Source organism: Garra rufa, chromosome 12, assembly GCF_049309525.1.
Source record: "Garra rufa chromosome 12, GarRuf1.0, whole genome shotgun sequence".
NCBI classification, from domain to species: domain Eukaryota; kingdom Metazoa; phylum Chordata; class Actinopteri; order Cypriniformes; family Cyprinidae; genus Garra; species Garra rufa.
In genome coordinates this window covers 26,552,085-26,575,987 of record NC_133372.1, presented here as the reverse complement: position 1 = coordinate 26,575,987, position 23,903 = coordinate 26,552,085, and the positions used below count along the sequence as shown (strand labels likewise).

The window sequence follows — 23,903 nt, the reverse complement described above, 5'->3', positions numbered from 1 at the left end:
GCTTCTTGTTTGAAATTACCATAGAAACAGACCCTTCCTACTAGTCCATTACCGTGCGCTTTTCGACGTCCATGCAGCAGGCGGCGGTGTGGTGCATTTGTACAATGCACGATTTATCAGAAGAAGAAGCCATGTTTCTGTCAAATGTAGAATTAGTTTAGTTTTTAATATGTGTGTACAATCATCAGTTTCCAATTAATGATATCAGATTGATCTGACACGATTATAGATATAGATATAAGAAGACCGCAAAATATAGTTCACGGTAAGTTTGACATTTGTCGTTTGTCCTGTGATACAATGTGCATGCATGTGTGTTCGCTTTTAGCCAGTCACATTGACAGTCATAAGTTAAATCAGAGCAAAAGTATCATATTGTGAAGCTGGAGGTTTGAATTCATTTGTTTGTAATTGTTTCGCCTGAAATGTGCAACAGAGTATTCAGTTTGACATTTTAACTTAACGTTACTCAATGGTTATGCAGGTGGAATAAATAATGTATAATTGAATCCGTTGTTTGTTCATGCTGTTCTCTGTTTGTTTTTTTCATTAAAAGTCTCACAGAATTTGAATTGTGGAAAAATGGAGTTGTTTATGCATCACTATCATCGCAAGCTCCCAACCCTCCTGTCCAGGACTCTCTTCAATACATTAAAGAGAAGCCACATTATTTGTGCCATTCACACCTCTCCCCTCCTCTCCATCCCATCCAAACCAACTATCCCACCACCGCTCGTGTCTCATATCTTCCAGCCGTCCAACTTCCGAGAAGGTCAGGTGGGAGGTGACCTGACATGCCGCAGCCAGAGACTGATGCTGCAGACAGGGCTAATCCATCCCTCCAACCCTGGCTGCTTCTATTACTTACCAGTTGCTCTGAGGTCCATGGAGAAGCTGGTTCGGCTTATAGATGAAGAGATGCATGCGATCGGCGGACAGAAAATTGACATGCCGGCACTATGCAGTGCAGAACTTTGGAAGAAGAGTGGCCGCTGGGAGCTTATGGGGAAAGAGATGTTCCGGTTACTGGATCGGCACAATGGCGAATACTGCCTCGCACCGACTCATGAAGAAGCAGTCACAGAGCTTTTTGCTTCCCAGACAATGTCCTACAAGAAGCTGCCACTTCTGCTGTACCAGGTATTAATAGGTCAATGTAACCCTTCATGTTACTTTTTTATTTAGTACTGACCTGAATACAATATTTCACATAAAAGAAAAATACATTTAGTCCACAAGAAAAAATTGTAGATTTAAAAATGTTTATAAATACTGTGTTGTTACCTGAAGGATCTACAGCTGTGTGTTTTTTTTTTTTTTTTTTTTTTTTTGAGTGATAGTTGTTCATGAGTTCCTTTTTTGTCCTGAACAGCCTGCTGTTCTTCAGAAAAGTCCTTCAGGTCCCACAGATTTTTTGGTTTTTCAGCATTTTTGTGTATTTGAAGTCCAACAATGACTGTATGATTTTGAGATCCATCTTTTCACACTGAGGACAACTGAGTGACTTATATGCAACTATTACAGAAGGTTTAAACGCTAACTGATGCTCCAGAAGAAAACGCGAGGCATTAAGAGCCAGGGGATGAAAACTTTTGAACAGAATGAAGATGTGTACATTTTTTCTTATTTTGCCTAAATATCATATTTTTTCAATTTAGTTCTACCCTTCTGAATCTACAGAAGATACTTACATGTTGCCTAGAAGACAAAATAAGTTAAATTTACCGTGATCCTCAAATTCAGATGCAATGCTTTTCCTTTTGAAGCATCTGTGAGCATTTAAATCTTCTGTAACAGTTGCATTTGAGTCCCTCAGTTGTTCTCAGTGTGAAAAGATGGACCTCAAAATCATACAGTCTTGTTGGAAAGGGTTCAAATACACAAAAATGCTGAAAAACCAAAAAACCTGAAGGACTTTTCGGAAGAACAGCGGGATTTGAGGACAAAAAAGGAACTCATGAACAACTATCACTCAACAACAACAATAACAAAAAAAAAACACAGTTGTGGATTATTCAGGTACCAACTCAGTATTAACTATCAAGCGTATGTAAACTTTTGAACAGGGTCATTTTTATAAAGTCAAATATTATTTTTTCTTTTGGAGTGCTTAATAAAAAAATAGCATGCATTTCTGCAAGGTGGATGCAAACTTTTGACTTCAACTATATATTACAGTGTTTCAGTAGTGATACATCTGGGAAGAGGACAAATATTCCAAAACTTTATGAAAATACAATATGAGAATTAGCTGCACAATTACTAGAAATGCATACCTTGGATATTTTACAATTTGCATACTTACACAATTTGTGGAAAAACACCAACTCTGAATTTGCACCAGTTCTGTAGAATGTCCTATATCAGTAGATAACATGGTTATGTCTTGCAGGTAACACGCAAATTCCGTGACGAACAGAAACCAAAGTTTGGGCTCCTGCGTGGCCGGGAATTCTACATGAAAGACATGTATTCATTTGACATTACCGAAGAGGCTGGTCTTCAAACATACCACTCTGTCTGTCAATCTTATGGACGAATATTTGACCGTCTGGGCTTGAAGTGGGTGCAGGTACAGGCTGCCACCGGCAACATAGGAGGCACACTTTCCCATGAATTTCAGCTGCCAGCAGACATTGGCGAAGACCAGTTACTTATTTGTGGAAACTGTGGCTTCTCTGCCAACATTGAAACCATGGATCCAGGGCAGACTGAGTGCACAAAGTGTCAAACAGGCACACTGACAGAATCCAAAGGCATCGAAGTGGGACACACTTTTTACCTCGGCACAAAATATTCACAGGCATTTAAGGCCTCATTCGTTAATGCATCCAGTGTGCCTGCAGTGGCTGAGATGGGGTGTTTTGGACTTGGCGTCACTCGAATACTAGCCGCTTCTATAGAGGTGATGTCATCTAAGGATGCTATTCGCTGGCCTGGGTTGATCGCTCCTTATCAAGTCTGTGTCCTGCCACCCAAAAAGGGCAGTAAAGAAAAAGATGCCACACTAGTGGCTGAGGAACTGGCACAAAGTTTGGGAAACAGTCTACCCAACTTAAGAGGAGAGGTAGTACTGGATGACAGGGTTCAGATGACCATTGGAAAACGATTGAAGGATGCTAAAATTTTAGGGTATCCGTATGTGGTGGTAGTAGCGCAGAAAGCTCTAGAGGATCTGCCCACCTTTGAAGTGATTTGTCAGCAAAGCGGAGAGACCATGTTCCTAAGTAAAGAGGGGCTAGTCGATATCTTAAGTAAAGTTGAAACTATCTAATATTGTTTGATAACATTTTTGTGTACATTTTACAGGCTAATGATGCGCAAGAGAGCTGAAGCATTGTCTGTCTGTAATAAAAGTGTACAATGTGGAATCCCTGTGATTTTATAACAAGGACAGTTGAGGTTGTGAGGTTGTTGATGTCATTTATTTTTAATTTACTACTGAACTGAATATGATATTTCACATGAAAGACTTTTACATATAGTCCACAAGAGAAAAAAATAGTTGAATTTATCAAAATTATCTTGTTCAAAAGTTTACATTCACTACATTACTGTGTTGTTACCTGAATTCATTATGCCTACTATTAGGTCTTTAAATTTTTTTGCTTCTTTTCTACTCTTCTGTGATCGCATACTGTAAATGCAGACTCCTCAAAAACGCTATTCGCATTAAGTTTTTTGTTTTTGTTGCAAAATGCAAAATCTGGCACCCACCGAAAAAAGTCACTAGGATTTGTGATTGATTGCTATATGGGTATAAAGGGGTATTTAAGTATTTTTTTTAATTTTTGAAAGGGACTTCTCAGGCAAAAAGTAGCTTTTTGTTTTTCTCCAGACCAGCTGATGGCGGTAATGAGTCTTTCACTGTGTGTTAAACACCAGAGGAACAGTTGCTTGCTAAGGCCATGTGGTTCTTTGCTATATTTTATTCACAGTTTTATCGCATTTAGGGGAGTTATGTTTAGCTCCTAATAACGGATATTCTTTGGTCACTGTAACGTATTAAGATACTTCCAGTATTACATTATTTTAAGTGGAATATAGTATAAAATTAATTAAAAAAAGAAAAACGATGGCTGCACCAAAACAAGGCGACGACAGTGACGATGACATGGATGAATTTATGGAGAAGTTTAAAACACAGAAATACAAAAACGCGTTCAGTGAAAGCAACTGGGAGGAGGTAAGGACCGTTACATTAATAAAGTACACACTAGCAACATTATGTCACTGCTTTTGAACATGAATATGTCGTTACTAAAGTTTAAGGATTGTGTTATAGCATTGCATTTGACTGTCACCGCTTGGTATTCTGTCTATATAAATAACGTTACGCGTTTTAAATCTTGCAGGAGTTTGAGAAGGTGCCCATGTTTATGAAGACAGCCCCAGAAAGCATAGACCCAGAGAAAAACCCTGATCTCGCCTGCATTCAGTCTATTATCCATGATGATGACAGAACACCTGAAGGTGTGCGAAGCTCTTCATTTCTTACGTTCTTTTGGTTTTGTTTGGTTCTTCATGACATGTAAGAAATGCTCCTTTAAATGACAGCTGTATTACAATAACTGAACCTTTTCTTTTTCTTCAGAGAAAGCCAGACGTCTGAAGGATGAGGGGAATGACTACTTCAAGGAGAAGAATTATAAGAAAGCTGTAGTGTCTTACACAGAAGGGTTGAAAAAGAACTGCACGGATATTGAACTCAATGCAGTTCTGTACACCAACCGTGCAGCTGCGCATTTCCATTTAGGTACAGTCAGTATTCCCCCAAACACACACACAGGTTGATGTTAAAGTTAGATTTTTCTTTGCAAATGTGTCAGAATAATTACGTCTTTCCTCCTTAATGTATGCAATTAACCATTTCCTTCAGGAAATATGCGTTCTGCTTTGAATGATGCCACAGCTGCAAAGAAACTGAAGCCAGACCACATTAAAGCTATAATCAGAGGTGAGCTGTGTCTGTAGTTCTTAGTTGTTTCACAAAAACTGTTTTTGTACAGACATTTTTTTTTTTATAATCATTTAAGGTCAAAAGTTTACATACACCTGGTAGAATCTGCAAAATGTTAATTATTTTACCAAAATAAAAGGAATCATACAAAATGGATGTTTTTATTTAGTACTGACCTGAGTAAGATATTTCACAAAAATGATGTTTGCATATAATGCACAAGAGAAAATAATAGTTGAATTTATAAAAAATGATCCCGTTCAAAAGTTTACGCATGTTGATTCTTGGTACTGTGTCGTTACTTGAATGATCCACAGCTGTTTTTGTTCAGTGATAGTTGTTCATGAGTCTCTTGTTTGTTCTAAACAGGTAAACTGGCCGCTGTTCTTTCAGATAAATCATTCAGGTCTCATAAATGCGTTGATTTCATTTTTGTGAATTTGAGCCCTTTCCAGCAATCACTGTATGACTTTAAGATCGATCTTTTCATACTGAGAGACTCATATGCAACTATTACAGACAGGTTAGACACTCATTGATGAGCCAGGGGGTGAAAACTTTTTGAGTTTGAAGATTAGGGTAAATTTAACTTATTTTTTCTTCTGGGAAACATGTAATTATCTTCTGTAGCTTTTGAAGGGCAGTAATAAATGGGGGGAAAAAAAGATATTTAGGCAAAATAAGAAAAATGTACACGTTTTCATTCTGTGCAAAAGTTTTCACCCCTGGCTCTGCGTCATGTTTCCTTCTGAAGCATAGAGCGTTTGAACCTTTTGTAATTGTTGCATATGAGTCCCTCAGTTGTCCTCGGTGTGAAAAGATGGATCTCAAAATCATAGTCACTTTTGGAAAAGGTTCAAATTCACAAAAATGCTGAAAAACCAAAGAATTTGTGGGACAACAGGCAGTTAACTGTTCAGGACAAACAAGGGACTTATGAACGTTTGCATTTGGTGTATGTAAACTTTCAACTTCAACTGTATCTGTAAATTGTTGTGTATGTGTTTAGGTGCACAGTGCTCAATGGAGCTGCGTAATTACGCAGGAGCATTGCAGTGGTGTGATGAAGGTCTCAGGCTGTTTCCCACCGAAAAGAAACTACAGGAGCTTAGAGCCACAGCAGATAAACAAAAGGTAGACAGGCCTGACAAGAAGACTTGCTAAAAATGTGCTCCCCCTCAGGCCATCCATCATGTAGTTGAGTTTGTTTCCTCATCAGAACACATTTGGAGAAATTTAGCAGTACCAGTTAATCCACTGAGCTGATAAAAACATCGCAATAAGCCACAAGTAATGTTGTGAGATCCAAAGCTGTGTGTTCGTTAAAAAAAATCCATAACTAAGGATTTTTTACTTTAAACCCTAACCTCTGGCCAGAATATCAGATCATAATCCATAATAACACATGCTCCAGTAAAAAAGTCTTGTTATCCTTGTTACCCCTGTTATCTTCTCATATCAAAATCATATTTGTTTAAAATTTAGAGTTTTGTTTAGCTTGATTTGGACATATTTCTCTCCTAATTTAGACAAGACCATTTTTTTACTAGAGAAGGCCATATCATGGATATAGGACTTGATTTGAAATTAAAAAACGTTTTAAGGATGGATTTGTCTTTTCACAAACACGCAGCTTTTCATTTAACATGACATTAATTGATGGGCTTGCATTGTGTGGAATACTTTTGGATTATTGTGAAGCTTTTATCGTTTGTTTGGATTCTCATTCTAACGGCACCCATTCACTGTAGAGGATCCATTAGTTGAGGAAGGGATGTAATGCTAATGTAATTTCTCCAAATCTGTTCCTATAAAGAAACAAACTCAAGCCTTGTGATTATTTGCATATTTAATAATTACTAATTCTCTCACTACTGTACTGTATACATTTATTGTTTATAATGTTCCAATCTCATTTGATTTTGCTTTGTTTGCTCCTGTGATTAATGTATTTTTATTGTAGAGGGAGGCTGACAGAGATGCCAGAAAGGCGAACATTAAAGCAAAGAAGCAACAGAATGAGAAAGAAGCATTGTTAGCTGCCATTAAGGTACTGAAGATATTGAATTTCATTATACTAGTATTTTTTTTAAACAGAATTATAAGAGAGCTAAATATTTAATTACTCATTTGTTTTATTTAGGCGCGTGGCATTAAACTTCTGAAGACCAAGCCTTCTAAACACAAGGGTTCGGACAGTGAGGACAATGATGATGGAGGTGCGTCTAGAGCCCTGGCTGATCTGGAGCTTGATGGAATCGGCTCTCAGGAGGCCACAGGAGCTCGTGCTTATATGGATGAGCAGGGAGTCCTTCACTGGCCTGTGCTGTTTCTCTACCCTGAGCACAGCCAGACGGACTTCATATCAGCTTTCTGCGAGAACTCCAGGTTTGTTAGAAAGTCATAAGAGCAGTATTAAAATGTGTGTCCTTCATGAGGAACAGAGGCCTAAATATGAAATGACTGATTTACTCTTTAGTTTGAAAATCTGCAAATATAGATTTGATTTTTAGAACTCATTTTGTGTTTTTCAGCTTCATGGACCATTTGGCAGTTATGTTTGGTGAAGAGCTTCCCCCCTGGGATTCAGAAAGAAAATATCAGCCACAAAATCTGCAGGTCGGTATACAAAGAGATCTACAAAGAGATTTAAATTAGATGTGATACCAAGAGTTTTTTGTGACCTCAATTTATTTTTCAGCTGTTTTTTGAGGATCCTAAAAAAGGAAACCTGTATCAAGTTGATCTTGAAAAGTCACTTCTTAATTGTCTTCAGCATCAAAGGTATTTCAGAGGAATTTCTTCTAAGTACTTTTATCACTGCTTGAATAGGTCTCTGATGTTTTTCTCTTTATTTTGTTTTTTTGTTCCAGGTGCTCGGTGAAGGCAGGGACACCCAGTTTCATTGTGCTGGTATCAGGCTCTCTATTTTCCAAGCAGTTTTTATCAGGAAAAAAGGTTCAGAGATTGAAATGATGTTCTGTTTGGACCTTGGAAGACTTTAAACGCCTTGGCTATAAATCAACCCTCTGCTATTAAGAACATTTCTTGCTCACTCCACCCCTTGAGAAAACTCTGGAGATTAAGGCAGAACTTTGAAGTGGGTTTCTTTTGCAGCAACATCAATGATTCACCTTAAAAGCATGTACCATCCCAACCCCTCAGGGGAAAATTTCTTTGAGATAGAAAACATTACAGGTTTAAAATACAGATATAAAACAAATAATTTTTTAGATATGCCAGTATTTAACTCTGCATTTTTACCATACTCTACCAGTCAAAAGTTTGTGAACAGTACGATTTTTGATGTTTTTTTTAAAGTCTCTATCACTTATTTGATTCAAAATACAGTAAAAATGTGTGAAATATTTTTTATTTACAGTTTTCTATTTGAATATATTTTAAAATGTAATTGATTCCTGTAATTTCAAAGCTGAATTTTTAGCATCATTACTGCAATCACATGATCCTTCCGAAATCATACTAATTTTCTGATTTGCTTCTCTAAAAACATTTGTTGTTATGTTGAAAACAGATTAGAATTTTGATGAATAGAAAGTTCAGAAGAACAGAATTTATCTGAAATAGAAATCTTTTGTAACATTATAAATGTTTTTATCATCACGTTATCAATTTAGAGCAGCCTCGCTTAGTTCAAAAAACCTAAAAATTATTAATGATAAATATTGCTTATGCTTAATCAGCATATTAAAATGATTTCTGAAGGATTATGTGATACTGTAGATGAGTAATGATGCTGAAACTTTAGCTTTGAGCACAGGAATAAATTGCATTTTAAAATATATTGAAATAGATTATTTTGAATAGTAGAAATATTTCACAATATTTTGCTGTGTTTTGGATCAAATAAATGCAGGCTTGGTGAGCAGAAGAAACTTTAAAAAACATTTTAAATCTTACTATCTTAAAAAAAACTTTTGACTGGTATTGTAGCTCATGTCGTTTCAAACCAGTATGACTTAATATATTCTTGTGTGTTCTGCTGAAGAAATTAACACTCATGCCCTTTGACTTCCATTTGTATTGACAGAAAACAATGAGAGATTTCTCTAAAAATATCTTTCATGTTCCACAGAAGAAAGCAAGCCGTACAGTTTTAGAATGTCAAGAGGGTGAATAAATCATGACTTAAGTAATTTTTGGGTGGAGTATTGCTTTAAAACAGTTTCTGGATAAAATAAATTAGACATTTTAGACAACATTAACCATTGGACTGATTTTGAGTTTTTTATTCAATGCAGACCTCATTTACTGAGGTTTAATCCAACCACATAAAACAATCTATGATTTAAATAAAAAACATATTCATGATGAAATGACATATGGTTTTATAATTTTTATAATGACATTTTTTTTTACAAGTGATATTAGTGTAATTTAAATGAGGCTTTATTATTCCTCTTTTGCTTTAATGACAGCATTAATCAAGCTGACATGAACCACACAATTGTGTAAAATGTGATTGTGTTGTCCAACGTGATTTGAGAAAGTTCCTAAGAGGTGTAGTATTTAGTATTTTAAGAGGTTTTTTTTTTTTTTTTTTTTTTTTTTTTTTTAAATCCTGTTTATTTAGGTTTAAATGGAAAAAAAAAAAGTCCCAGATTTCCACTGTGTTCTCAGGCTTGTGAACCCCATAGTGCATCTCCAGGTTTTAACACTTATTTCTTGTTTAACTGGCTCTTCATGCTTTGTGGCATGTGCTGGAGGAAAGAATTGCCATAAAGACAACATTCCAAAATGACTGTTTGGACTTTCACACAATAGTAATCATTTCAGAACACATTAACAAAAGTAAATATCTCTAAAGTTAAATTATTAATTCCTGGGCATCACATAATTGCCCATCAATACATTATCTGGAGTCCATTTCAATTCCACAGATTCTTTTTTAAATTGACATGGACCTTCCCATTGCGAGCTTTTTCCCTTGTGGCTGTACGCTTCTCAGTAACTTTCTAACCACTTCTAATCTCCCCTTCCTGACTAGATCTTTTGAGAGTTCTGTCACCTCGTCCGTGTGTGCTCGGCACAGTGCCTTCAGCTCAGTCTGAACAACGTTTGCACCATATCGCTCTTCCGCCTGTTTTAAACATTCCTCTAATTGGATTATAGCATGACTTGTGTCATTCCCGCTCTGGGTGAAGCTCACTAGAATAGCCTGTAGCAGGCAGCGCAGGACTGCTGTGTCTTGGACGCTAGGAGATTCCAGTTCGAGCGCTTTCCTAAAACAGTCAATGGCGTTCTGCTCCTCTCCTTTCAGCAGCAGGCAGCGACCCCTCAGGAACTGTACTTTAGAGATTGTAGAGCCCAGAGGACACTGCAGAGCTTTAGATAGACTAACCAGGGCCTGGTTTATTGCCATCTCATCAACCAACAGGCTCTCCTGTAGGGCGTCCACACCCATGTAGTAGTAAACCTGAGAGAAAGGGGGGATGGATATATTAGGGTCTTAAACTATTAACACTACCAGTCAAACATTTTTGGACAGTAAGATTTTAAAAAAAAATTTAAAGTCTCTTCTGCTCACCAACCTGCATTTATTTGATTCAAAATACAGCAAAAGTAGTAATAATGTGAAATATTTTTACTTCTTAAAATACCAGTTTTCTATTCAAACATATTTAAAAATGTAACTTTTTCTTGTGATCAAAGCTGAATATTTTTTAGCATCATTACTCCAGTTATCGGTGTCACATAATCCTTCAGAAATCATTCTGTATTATTACTTGTATTTAGCAAGGATGCTTTAAAAGATTTCTATTTCAGATAAATGCTGTTCTTCTGAACATTCTAATCATCAAAGAAACTCTACCCAGCTGTTTTCAACATAATTATTATAATTTTTTTTTGAGCAGCAAATCAGAATATTATAATGCTTTTTAAAGGATTGCATGATTGAAGTAATGATGCAAAAAGTCAGCTTTGAAATCACAGGAATAAATTACATTTTAAAATATATACTAATAAAAACATTTACTTTAAATAGTAAAAATATTTCTCAAAATTACTGCATTTGCTGTACTTTGAATCTAATAAATGCAGGCTTGGTGATCAGAAGAGACTTCTTTAAAAAAAAAAAAAAAATTTAAAACTGTCCAAAAACTTTTGACTGCTAGTGTAAATTAGTAGTCAAACATTTGGAATGATTACTTTAATGTTTTTGAAGAAGTCTTTTATACAAGGCTGCATTTATTTAATGAAAAATACAGTAAAAGCAGAAATACTGTAAAATGCATTCTAATATGCTGAATTGTTTATCCAGAAATGTTATTCATCAAGCATCAAATGGCTACTGACTTTACTGAGCATAAAGGACCAAATGATTGACCATAGTGTTTTATGTTCTCATAACTACCTGACCCATCTCCAAATGAGTCCTCAAACAGGGTCGCACAGCCAGAACACGTTCTAGGTCAGCACGGGCCTCTTTTAGAATCTGACGGTCGGGGATGCCACCTTGGCCACACTTCGCTTTATCAAGATCTTTTGCATACAAGGTGACACTAAGCTGGAGGAAAAAAAGTTGAAAAAGTTGCAAAAGTTGAAGTGCACTAACTCAGACAGGGGAAAAAAAATTGTGTGCAGAAATGAACATCATGATCAGAGGACCCAAAAAACATTTGGATACCATTAAAAAAATATTTTTGTTTTAGATAATAAAACAATTGATACTGTTCAAAATTATTTTTTGGTTATTACACGTAATTGTGTCATGTTAATATGATGAACTACACTTATACTAGTAACTGCTGGGAAGGGACACCTGTTTAAATGTACATACTGTAGCCCTTAAAGGGATAGTTCACCCAAAAATGAAAATTCTGTCATTGATTACTCACCCTCATGTCATTCCAAACCTGTAAGAGCTTCATTTATCTATCGAACACAAATTAAGATATTTTTGATTTAAATCCAAGAGCTTTCTGTCCCTGCATAGACAACAAAGCAACTAACATTCTCAAGGCCCAGAAAGGTAGGAAGGACATCATTAAAATAATCCATGTGATATCACTGGTTCAACCATAATTTTGCAGAAAATTTATTTGTGCAGAAAGAAAACAAAAATATTTTCGTAGCTTCATATCATGATGTCTGAATCACTGATGTCACGTGGACTATTTTAATCGATCGCTAAATCCAATGCAAAATCAGCAACATTTTTTTGTGATCCTCCATCATTTGCCATTTCACTGCAAAATAATCGCAAAAATGAAGTTCTCACAAAAAAATGACCACCAAGTTATAATTATTAACGGAAATTGACCAAATTTTACTGACGCTGTAATGTATTATTTTAAATGGATCGCAGTTTATCCTTGATACGTACGGACCAGGTCAAGACCCCACTGATCGGCATGTGATTTGCTGATTAATTTGCCAATTTACACGTTCAAGCTATTAAAAACCATTAGAAGAAGAAATATTGGAAGTATTTCTGGTTTAAACCATGAAGGCAAGCTAATGGTTATCAAACTTTGCGCAATAGTTATGCCGGTGAAAAAACTGCCGCATTCACGGCGCATATTCTCTCAGAGTGAAAATATTGTTTTTTTTATCTACTTTTTATATTGTACTTATTTGTCCTGTTGTCATTTGTTTCTTAGCAAAAAAAAAACAAAAAAAACATAATACATTTTGTTTGTTCTTTGTGTCATGAAAGACGATTGAGAACACAATCTGGTAAACATACTATCATAATTATAAAAAAAATGCAAATTGCAAAATCCTGGAGGGATTGTTTAATGATGTTCTTACTAACTTTCTGGGCCGTGAATGTGTCAGTTGCGTTGATGTCTATGCAGGGTCAGAAAGCTCTTGGATTTCATCAAAAATATCTAATTTTGTCCTAATCCTAATTTGTGTTCTGAAGATGAACAAAGGTCTTAGGGGTTTGATAAAACATGAGGGTAATTAATGACAGAATTTTCATTTTTGGGGAACATTTAAGAAAAGAAAGAAACTGGAAGACAGTTATATTTCAATTGTTTTGTTCACTCTCTTTTGCATTCTCTCGCAAAAATATTTGTTAGCTAGCAAATGCACTTTTCAATCTTATATTTGTGTCCACTTTCAGAACTTTTGTGATTGATGATGTTTCTAAGGAAGTGCAATACATTTTTGATTATTAGAGAACACAAAAGCTCTCCTCACTATGACCCTTTACTGAACTCATTTAATCCTTTAATTGGGCCAATTAAAGGGAAACATTGTAACATAATTGGCTTTTTAGATGCAATAACACCCACACATTTTGGGCCAACGTTTTATCATGAATCACGAAATGGGAGTTTCTTTGTCTTTGCAGAAGCATTTGTTTCTGTCATTCTAGTTTATCCTATGGTGTAATTCAAGGAGAGGTTATGAAAAAAAATTACATATTCAATGTCTGTGAGTGCTTTCATATACAGGCACATGAAAAACATTTTGGTAACACTTTACAATAAGCTTCCAGATAATGTATCAACTAACATGAACAAACAATAAACAAAACATTTATACAGTATATATTAATCTCTGTTATTGCTAATGCAGTCGTTCACTGTATGTTAATTCACAGAGCATTAACTAATGTTAACAAGCCCAACTTTTGATTTTAATAATGCATTAGTAAAGGTTAAAATTACCATGAAGATGAATAAGTGCTGCAGCAGGGTTGTCCATCTTTTTTTTTTTTTTTTTTTTTTTTTTTTTATTGGAGAAATATCAGTAATACACAATTGTTAAAGATCAAAAGGTCCTCCATATTTTTTACATACAAGGTTAAACAAATATTATCTACATCTGCAAATATTAAGTATACACAGGTATATATTAACATGCAATACAGTGTTCTTGGTCTTACTATAAGCATATACGACCTGAATACACATATAAAAGTGTCTATTTCAACATACAGAAAAGAAAACGAAAACAAAACAACACTAACACCCCACCCACCCCTTCCGTCTGCTATATAAGCACCCCATGGGGAAAACTACTACAGTTAGTTGGGAATTGGCATTAGGTATCACTCGGAGTCAACATCTCCTTCCTCTGAGTCTCTTTTGTCTCCCCCCTCTAAATACCTAATGAATGGTTCCCATGTTTTGGCAAATTGATGTGTTTTATTTTGTAAGTGGAACCGTATACGTTCTAAGTGAAGTGTCTTTGAGAGTTCGTTGAGCCAAAGCTGGAAAGGTGGAGGCGATTTATTTTTCCAGAAAGTTAAAATAAGTTTTTTGGCCGTTAAAAGACCATAAGAAAGAAATTGTTTTTGTGACTTGGACAAACCGAGCTCATGTCTCGACACTCCAAACACAATTAAAAACTCATCAGGTTCAATAGATTGATTAGTGATTTCAGAGATAGCACTGAAAATCTTAGACCAAAAGTCTTGAAGACTAGGACATAATGCATAACTATGAAGCAGGGTTGCATCAGCTGTCTTGCATTTATCACATTTTGGGGAGACACCCTGAAATATTTTGGATAATTTTGTTTTAGAGTAATGTAATCTATGCAAGATTTTGAATTGAATGAGACAGTGTCTGGAGTTTATGGAACACCTGTTGATTTCTTCCAGACTAGCCCATATCTCATTCGAGATCTCTGAACCTAATTCTTCCTCCCATAAACCTTTGATTGTGGATGTCACAGGTATTTGAGAGGACTGAAGGGTATTGTATATGCAGGAAATCATTTTCTCCTTACCAAAATAGTCCTTAAGACAGATGTCAAGACAAGAAGGATTATTTATTGTGAACCTCTTTAAGTAGGATTGTGCATAGTTCCTGACTTGCAGGAACCTAAAAAAATTACTTCTATGAAGTTTATATTTTTCCTGTATTTTTTCAAAAGAGGCAAAATTACCATCTTGATAAAGATCACCTATTGTGTGAATTCCAACATCTCTCCATTGGTTAAAACCTTTATCTAGTGTGGAGGGTATAAAAGAGGGATTATCAGCTATGGGAATTGATAAAGGTAATGACTCCACCCCAAAATGAGTTCTAATTTGTTTCCAAGTAAGAATAGCACTGTTAATGACAGGGCTGCTTCTATAAATTTCTTTTTTACATTTTACTGGTGAAAGAATAACAGCACCAAGATCGTAAGGGGTACATTCATCCTGTTCTAATCTAAGCCAGTCCAGTTGTCCAGTTTTATCACTTAATATTGTTGATATAGTTCTAAGATTAACTGCCCAATAATAACAGCGAAAATTTGGAAAGGCAAGACCCCCCACATTTCTAGATTTGGAAAGATGTACTTGTTTAATTCTATGATTTTTATAATTCCAGATAAAGGGCAGGATAATTTTATCAAGTTGCTTAAAAAAGGACTTTAAAAAAGAAACAAGGGGATGTTCTGGAACAGATATAATAGCTGCGGGAGAAAAACCATCTTAATCGCATTTATTCGGCCAATTAACGAAACGGGAAGAGTCCTCCAGAATTGAATATTTCTCTTCAATTTTTCTAAAAGGGGAGCGTAATTTGCTTCTCTTAAGGCACTAAACTTCTTAGTTACCACAATCCCTAAATAAGTAAATCTATCTTTAGCTATTTTAAATCGCACTGGATAAATCTGTGAGAGATCTTTAAGGCCCACTGGCATGAGTTCACTTTTGTTTAAATTAATTTTATAGCCTGAAAATGAGCCAAATTGTTCAATGACGTTTAATATTACAGGAATACTAGTTGTCGGCTTAGTCACATATAACAGGACATCATCCGCGTATAAAGAAATTTTATTAACAGTGGTTTTAGTTCGAAGCCCATGAATTCTCTGATCAGAACGAATAGCTTCAGCTAGAGGCTCAATAGCCAAGGCAAAGAGAAGGGGAGAAAGCGGGCAACCTTGACGTGTACCCCTGAACAAAGCAAAGGAAGGTGACAAAATTCTATTTGTGAGTATCCGCGCCCTAGGGTTTTTGTATAAAGTTTTTAACCAAGAGATGAATCTCTTCCCTATGTTAAATTTCTGTAACATAGCAAAAAGGTAAGGCCACTCTACCTGGTCAAATGCCTTTTCGGCATCTAAAGACAAGATCACTAAGTCAGACCTATTCGTCTGGGAAGAATATAAGATATTAAAGAGACGACGAAGATTATTAAAAGAATTACGACCCGAAACAAAGCCAGTCTGGTCAGGTTTCACCAGTTTTCCTAACAACGTATTCACTCTGATGGCTAATGTTTTAGCTAAAAAATTTTTGGTCTACGTTAATCAAAGAGATTGGCCTGTACCCCCCGACCTCCTCTGGATCCTTCCCTTTCTTGGGTATAACTGTGATTACTGCTTCATTAAATGACTGGGGTAATTGTCCCTCCTCCAAAGCCTGAGAGAACATATTAAGCATGTATGGCTAGGGGTGGGTATCGTTTGAATTTTATCGATTTCGATTCCGATTCCGATTCCACTTATCGATTCCGATTCTTTTCGATTCCCAGTTTCGATTCCGATTTAGTAAAAAAAAAAAAACAAACACAAAAGTCAAACATTAATATATTAAACATGTTTATTTTCAGTGCTAGATTGCAACATATTATTTTATCACAGGGGTTCTCAACCTTTTTTATATCAGGGCCCCCTTCTTCTCGGGTCAGTTTTGCAAGGCCCCACTATGCCTGACATTTCCTCTAAAGGTGTTTATTTTTTAACCTTTTTTATTAACCTAAACATTAGTTTTGCCTTTTTATTTTTCTCCTGCATGTTATAAAAAAAATCAAACAAACTTTAAATTAAAGCTATACTTTTGAATTTAAAAGAAAATCCTCTGCTCTAACTTTTTAACATGAATACACATATACAGATTTAAAGCACCTAAATTATTTAATTCAGACATTCTTCACAACTTCAGAGTACTCTTTCTTAAGTGACTGAATATCTACTGTTTGTATTTATTATAAAATAAACATATAAATGAAAAATACAGTAAATACATTGTAAATCTGTTTATGCTGGTGCTCATATGTGCTTAAACACCACTGACCCTTACAAGATCCACCTCTATGGGTAAGCATTCATTATAAAAAACTCACAGGACATTCATTTTGAAAACTATGCAAATATTTTGAAATTTCACGCAAAAATACTATGGATCAGAGCACCGAAAGCATGAATAGTTTGTGAATCAACAGCGGACTTATGCGTGCCTAATGTACGACTCCGATATACAAGAATGAATACATTAGGCACGCGCGAGTTCGTTACTATTACTCTGATCATCTTTGCCTTAACATTAAAGGGAGGGTTTGTTTCATGCAGCCAAGAGATAAAGTAGATACCTGTCTTCCCGCGGGGGTATAAGTGACTTTTATGTGGGCTTTTGCGGGACGAAATAACATATATTCCTTCTGGAGTGGGCGGGCGCAGGACTAAAATCCGTCCCTTGCAGATCTCTAAGATGAAGTTTGCGTGCAGCGGTAGATTTGTCTTCGGTTTTTACAAAGCGTAGACACACTTTTAAACGCTTACCGTGATCCATCTTTTCGACTGATGTTTACATTACCACGTAAAGTCCTGGCAGATTGCACGCGCGGAAGGTCCTGGCAGATCACTAGATGGAAAAAATGCAACCAGGAATCGAAACGAGGAATCGAAATTTTAATATTATAACAAGTATCCGATTCTTTATCTTAAGTATCCGATTCCAGAATCGGAATCGATTTTCGATTCCCAACCCTATGTATGGCCCCAACAGATTGTTAAATGTTTTATATACCTCACAGGGAATTCCATCGGGGCCGGGGGATTTACCCACCTTAAGTGACTTTATGGTATTCTTTAGTTCATTTAATGTTAAGTCAGCTCCAAGAAATTCTCTATCTTCTTGATCTAGCGTTGGTAAGTTACAGCTGTTTAAGAAATTATCCATAGTAGAGGGATCCTCCTTTGTATTGCTAGCGTACAATGATTCATAATACTGTTTAAAATAATTGTTAATTTCTTTGGGAGATAATAAATAACTCCCAGATTCAGATTTAATCCGATTAATTGTACGGTCATTTTCAAGCTTTCGTAGCTGTCTAGATAACAGTTTGTGTGGCTTATCGCCAAACTCAAAATATTTTTGTTTCATGAATAATAAAGACCTTGAAAACTTTTCAGATGTTATCTTATTATATTGATATCTAAGTTTTAGTATTTGTTTGTGCAAATCTAAAGAGGGTGTTCTGGCATTTTCTTCGTCTGACTAATTTGTCTTTCCAATGATTCTAAAGCAGCTTTATTTTTTTTGTTTTTTGCACCTTTAAAAGAGATAAAACAACCCCTTAAATATGCTTTAAAGGTGTCCCACAACAGTGAAGGCGAAATATTTGGTTGGTTGTTAGTTTCAAAAAATAATTCAAGCTGTGTACGCAAATACTCACAGAATTTTGCATCCTTTAATAGATAGGTGTCTGCCCGCCACAATGGTTGAGTTTTAACAATATCTGATAATTTTAAAGCGAATGTAATTGGACTGTGATCGGAGATCAGTATATTATGATATGTAAAGTTAAAGATGAAGGGAATTAACTTTAAATCTACTAGAAAATAATCAATACGTGTATAAACGTTATGAACCTGTGAATGAAAAGAGTAATCTCTTCCCATTGGATTGGCTAACCTCCACACATCACTGACATTAGAATTTTTAATAAACATGTTAAGAAAGTCCCTAGACTTGGATGGTGGAGCAGGCTGAGCTGAGGATCTGTCTAAATATGGGTCTAAAACACAATTGAAGTCGCCCCCTATAATTAAATTTGTAGATGAAATATCAGGAATCCGGGAAAACACATTTTGAAAAAAGCATGGATCATCGAAATTTGGTCCGTAGATGTTAACCAAGGTTATAGGCGTTGAAAATATTTCTCCCATAACTATGATAAATCGTCCCTCCTTATCTGCAATTGTAGATCTTAATTTAAATGGAACCCCTTTCCTTATTAAAACAGCAGTACCCCTAGCCTTTGATGAGAAGGTAGAGAGAAAAGATTGACCTATCCACCTGGCTCTCAGCATATGATGAGAATCTTTTTTAAAGTGCGTCTCTTGTAGAAATATAATGTCGGTGTTCATAGATTTTAAATGAGACAACACTTTACCACGTTTAACAGGGTGGTTTAGGCCTTTAACGTTCCAGGAAGCACAAGTTAAAGTTCCCAACCCACCATCCAGGGTCTTACTCAGAGGAGCAGCCATACCAATTATTGCGTTTATTGCCCACCACATAGCGCACCCACAGACGGAACCCCATAGAACATCCCCTCCCACAGTCTCTTAACACTACAAAACAAAAGGGAAAACATAAAACAAGAACATACCTGAAAACACAGGCTTCGTTGAACATCAGGTCAGAATTCCCGAGATAACTTAACTGTACGAACAGCCCTACTGGCATTAGCTGACTATCAGGAGCTCAGTGAGCAGTTCCTATAAGGGTTCTGAAAATTTGTATGCACATGAACACAGCTCCGTCATGACAAATGCACAACGTGAGGTATATAGACATATATAACAAGTCACGTCATACTACCAGAAAGAAAAAAAAAAAAAAAAAGGGTCCGATCAGCATTAATACTTTTATAACACTGTTTACACCGTATCAGTCTAGGGAGATTATGATGTCGATACGTTTCCCTCACCGAAGTGCTGCTCTGCATAGGCAATCGCTTTACCCGGGTCGGTGAAGTACAATTCTTCTCCACTGTGAGAGACCCGCAACTTCGCAGGGTATAAAAATCCGAAGCGGATTCCTGGTTGATCTCGCAATAGGTCTTTCGCTCGGTTGAACCGGGCGCGTTGCTTCAGTATGGCAGCTGGGAGATCAGGAAATATCAGAAGCTTCTCTCCGTTGTAGGTGATAGATTTGAGCTGTGCTGCTTTTCGGATGATGTCTTGCCAATCATGAAAGTAATGCATCTTGACAATGAAGGCCCGGGGATATGAGGTATTGTCGGAGCGTTTCCTCAAGGATCTGTGGGCGCGGTCAATCAAAGGTAACGTCTCCAAAGAGAGCGCATTCTTCAACAGGTGCGCAATGAATTCTGTAGCTTTGCGCCCAGTCTCCTCGCCCTCTTTAATATTCAGAATGCGCAAATTCTGCCTTCTACTGCGACTTTCCAGATCCGTACATTTCTCCGTGAGTTGGGAGACGCTGCTTGTTAACTTTTCTACCTCTTTTTGTAACTGGGAAACCGTGTCAGATGTAAAATTTGCGCTACGTTCCAGCTCTGACACTGTTTTAGCTTGTTCGTCCATCGTGCTTTTCATGGTAGAGATTGTAACATCAGTCTCTTTTTTTAAAGCAGCTAGTTCTGCTTTGATGGAGATGGAGAATTGATCTAGTCTTTTGTCGATGACCTCAACTATCTCCGACTTAAATAGCAGAAAGTTTGATTGTAGAGCAGCTATTCCTTCTAGCACTGCCTTGTTAGCCTCGGTGTTAGCCTCGGTGCTAACATTGCCGCAGCTGTGATCTTGAATCTCCCTCTGGGTTTCTGTCGTTTGTTCTGCGTTTCTTTTTGGTTTGTTTGGCATCTTAAGTGATAACACAAAACTCAATGACGTGACCGTAAAATATTATTTAGTTTAACTCACATATATCATTTAAAAATTACGGAGCCGTCTTAACGTGCGTCCTACTCTCACATCGCGTCTCCCGGAAGTCAGGGTTGTCCATCTTTAGTTTACATTAACTAATGTTAACTAATGAATCTTATTGTAAAGTGTTACCAAAATTTGAATGAATTGGGTGGTAATCAAATATTTAGCTTACCTTGGCACGAGTGCAGTATCCCTGCCAGTTGAGTTCTGCATCAGGCAGGACACTCAGGGCCATGTTACAGATACCTGTGGCCATCTCTAGTTTGCCTGACAGGAAGAACACGTTTGCTAGCCTGTTGAGTATGAATGCATCATCCGTGGCGAGCTTAATGGCCTGTGGATATCAGCGGTGAGAAAAAAAACCTAATCACTTAGAGCCTTTCACACTTCATTATTATTCACATAGTCATAGATTTATTATCTTAAGTGCACTGGCATGTCAATTTATCAGTTCATGTTTAATCATACAAGCCTAAGCACATGTGTCAAGAAACAACAAAGTTACACCCATACATGTTGTGGCTACAGAGAAAATGTGCGCAAATGATCTCAAGACTGGAATCTGGATGTCTGGAATCTATTAGCTTGACCACAATTAGACATTCTACATTTTTCCAAGTCTGACATACAGTACCGATCCGTAACACGTCAGAGGGTCCAATCCGGAGAAACCACAATCGTGGACTGACATTGGCACAGTGGAGAACTCCTCCGTCCGCTCCAGCATGAAACCAATGTAACACCAGGCCAATGCTAGAAAGTAGAAAAGAGAAATACAAAGACATTGTCTTAATGATTCCTTGACATCTGAGATCTGCTAGAAGACACTGATAAAAGGTCATAAAAAAGCCAAGCGTGACATGTGGCGACATAAAACCGGAAAGGCTGGTCTGTGGAGCCTTTCACTTCTCCATTGGGGCCTTTGGTTGTCAGAGCCCTCAAGGTGAGAGTCAAGTAAATTGAACAATGCTACAGACAGACAAAAAGCACTTGAATGTGTGCCAGTGAATATTTTTTGTGGTTTGTAGAAACAATAGAACTAAAACAAGATAACTAATTAATAAAATGTAGCCATGGATTAATAAATTGCGGGGTTTCCTACTTTTGTATTACACAAATTACAAAAAAGCAGAGAATAAGCATCATATTGCATATCCAATATTTGCCACACATTTGCTGTGTTTGGACATTTTGTCTCGCAACTGGGGGCCTCTGAGGATTGGTCCTTGATTTATGACATTCTCTATGAACGTAGAAGCCGACTGTGTTCATGCTTCGTTAAAAATCTTCATCATATGAAAATTACCTTTGAGATGTGTGTTGTCAGATTTTAGAGTCTCTGTGAGAAGCTTCAGGCCCTTGTTGACATAGTTCAGTCTTGTGAGGTCAATGTCTTTCGAATCTCTTACAATTCCGTCTAACCTATTAAAACAGGCAAAGTTTAAGATTATTGACAGATTATTATGTTATTATTTGTTCAGTTCATGTTCAGGTAATGCCTAAACTGCTTCAAATGCTTAGATAGACAGTCAGATGTTTGATGCTTTGTTAAACTGAACAGGTATGTGGCAAAAATACTTTAGAAATACCTTATGTAAATTGTTGCCATTTTGAAATACCAACTTCGTTTTTCCACTTTTGGTATCTGTAAGAAATGAAACAACAGAACATCAATTTTCATTTCCTTATTATCACAGGTGTTTTCCTTGTATTTTGAATTGTAGTGTTTTTTGTTTGAGGGTTAAAGGAAATGTGCGTTTAACGGAAAATGTTTTTCTATGGATGTTTATATCTAATAATTCATTCAAATATAGATTTTAAAAATGCAATTCATACAATGACAAATAAAAATGACTTGAATAAAAAATAATTTCAAATTTTTTTGGAAATCAAAAATGTCAAAAGCTGATATCATTATGGGAACAAAAGTGTTTCCTATAATATTGTATTATTTTTATTTGCAAAAAAAATAATTCCTTAATAAAAAGATTTCAAAGTAATAAATACATTAAAAAAACACTAGACCCTTATGGCCATGTATCAAGGTCAATAAGCCTCATAAAATATCAGACATTTTACCTTTTTAACAAGCCAAGTTTACACTTCCAGTCAAAAGATAAATGTTTAATCTTCTGCTCATCAAGCCTGCATTTATTTGATCCAAAATAGAGCAAAACATTTTGAAATATTTTTACTATTTCAAATAACTGTTTTCCATTCGAATATATTTTAAAATGGCATTTATTCCTTTGATTTCAAAGCTGAATTTTTAGCATCTTTACTCCAGTCACATGATTCTTCTGAAATCATTCTAATATTCTGGTTGAATATGTTGAAAACAGCTGAGTAGATTTTTTTTCAGGGTTCTTTGATGAATAGAAAGTTCAGAAAAACTGCATTTATTTGAAATAGAAATCTTTATAAATACTTTTGATTTTTATAATTTATTTCACCCCAAGAAACAGCAAAAAAAAATCAGCTTTAATCACATAAATAAATTACATTTTAAAGTATATTCAAATAAAAAACAGTTATTTTAAATAGCTATACTTTGGATCAAATAAATGCAGGCTTGGTGAGCAGAAGAGATTTTAAAAAACATTAAAAAACGTAGGGTTCAAAAACTTTTGAACTAACTTTCGGTTGTGTAATTTTAAAATATCACATGGTATAACTCCCCAAAAACATAAAGATACATACTGTATGAAATATTCAGTATCTTCACATTATAAATTTGTGATGTGCTCACCAGTTCCTCTCCGTAATCGAGTGCACGGTTGTATAACATCAGCGCGGCTGTCAGTCTTTCCTGTAAATCTTCATCCCTCTCCAGCTCCACATCATGTGGATGTGCGTACGCTTGTTCAGCCAAGCACCGTGCAACCCTGAGCCTGCAGTCTGTCTGGTTCTCCCCCATCTCTGTGCCCATAAGGGCAGCCACACGTTCCATGCACTCCCCCTCCTCCATCTCACGACCCAGACGTTCATATACGTAACCCAGATTGGCCCAGGCGTTGAGGTTTTCTGGATCCTCCTGGCAGATGCTGTGAAAGGCCTCTTCTGCAGTCTCCAGTTCATCTACGTGAAAAGCCAGCAGGCCCAGCATATTACGCACAGCATACTGCAGGTGTCCCGTCTCAGCTTCAAGCTCAGCTCTGAGGCTCTCGCGTTTGAGCTGGGTGTCCCGGTGCCGAAGGGTGACCGGTCCATTGGGTTCACCGTTCAGATTGAGCTCCAAATGAAAGTGGCCAGGGATGTAGGCCATCCCCTCAATCAGAGACTCGATGTCTTCTTCTGTGCTGTCCTCCATTGTCTGGCACACACTTACTGACAATGCCCGACTAAG

General features: G+C 36.5%; 3 protein-coding genes across 3 annotated transcripts; 2 read left to right on the top strand and 1 right to left on the bottom strand.

The window, feature by feature from the left end:
- Window positions 1–129: 129 nt before the first annotated feature.
- pars2 (prolyl-tRNA synthetase 2, mitochondrial) lies at window positions 130–3,666 on the top strand. Its single transcript, XM_073852296.1, has 3 exons — window positions 130–265; window positions 557–1,140; window positions 2,393–3,666. The coding sequence occupies exons 2-3, from the start codon at window positions 583–585 to the stop codon at window positions 3,272–3,274; spliced, it is 1,440 nt and encodes a 479-aa protein (XP_073708397.1). The 5' UTR covers window positions 130–265; window positions 557–582; the 3' UTR covers window positions 3,275–3,666.
- A 195-nt stretch (window positions 3,667–3,861) lies between these two features.
- On the top strand, window positions 3,862–9,186 carry ttc4 (tetratricopeptide repeat domain 4). The gene is made up of 10 exons (XM_073852643.1): window positions 3,862–4,186; window positions 4,356–4,473; window positions 4,595–4,756; window positions 4,880–4,957; window positions 5,970–6,094; window positions 6,924–7,010; window positions 7,104–7,348; window positions 7,495–7,579; window positions 7,662–7,744; window positions 7,834–9,186. Exons 1-10 carry the CDS (start codon window positions 4,076–4,078, stop codon window positions 7,934–7,936), a joined length of 1,197 nt encoding a protein of 398 aa, XP_073708744.1. The 5' UTR covers window positions 3,862–4,075; the 3' UTR covers window positions 7,937–9,186.
- A 9-nt stretch (window positions 9,187–9,195) lies between these two features.
- ttc22 (tetratricopeptide repeat domain 22) lies at window positions 9,196–23,903 on the bottom strand. The gene is made up of 7 exons (XM_073852642.1): window positions 23,307–23,903; window positions 22,147–22,202; window positions 21,864–21,979; window positions 21,192–21,310; window positions 20,730–20,891; window positions 11,337–11,489; window positions 9,196–10,397 (listed from the first exon to the last, which is right to left on the bottom strand). The coding sequence occupies exons 1-7, from the start codon at window positions 23,865–23,867 to the stop codon at window positions 9,870–9,872; spliced, it is 1,695 nt and encodes a 564-aa protein (XP_073708743.1). The 5' UTR covers window positions 23,868–23,903; the 3' UTR covers window positions 9,196–9,869.

Coding starts and splice junctions, on each gene's coding strand:
- pars2 (XM_073852296.1), top strand. CDS start 583: ATGGAGTTGTTTATGCATCACTATCATCGCAAGCTCCCAACCCTCCTG. Junction 1,141..2,392: donor TGCCACTTCTGCTGTACCAG/GTATTAATAGGT, acceptor TATGTCTTGCAG/GTAACACGCAAATTCCGTGA.
- ttc4 (XM_073852643.1), top strand. CDS start 4,076: ATGGCTGCACCAAAACAAGGCGACGACAGTGACGATGACATGGATGAA. Junction 4,958..5,969: donor CATTAAAGCTATAATCAGAG/GTGAGCTGTGTC, acceptor GTATGTGTTTAG/GTGCACAGTGCTCAATGGAG. Junction 7,011..7,103: donor CATTGTTAGCTGCCATTAAG/GTACTGAAGATA, acceptor TGTTTTATTTAG/GCGCGTGGCATTAAACTTCT.
- ttc22 (XM_073852642.1), bottom strand. CDS start 23,867: ATGGAGGACAGCACAGAAGAAGACATCGAGTCTCTGATTGAGGGGATG. Junction 20,892..21,191: donor CTCTGACGTGTTACGGATCG/GTACTGTATGTC, acceptor TGATATCCACAG/GCCATTAAGCTCGCCACGGA. Junction 11,490..20,729: donor GATACTGCACTCGTGCCAAG/GTAAGCTAAATA, acceptor TTTTTCCTCCAG/CTTAGTGTCACCTTGTATGC.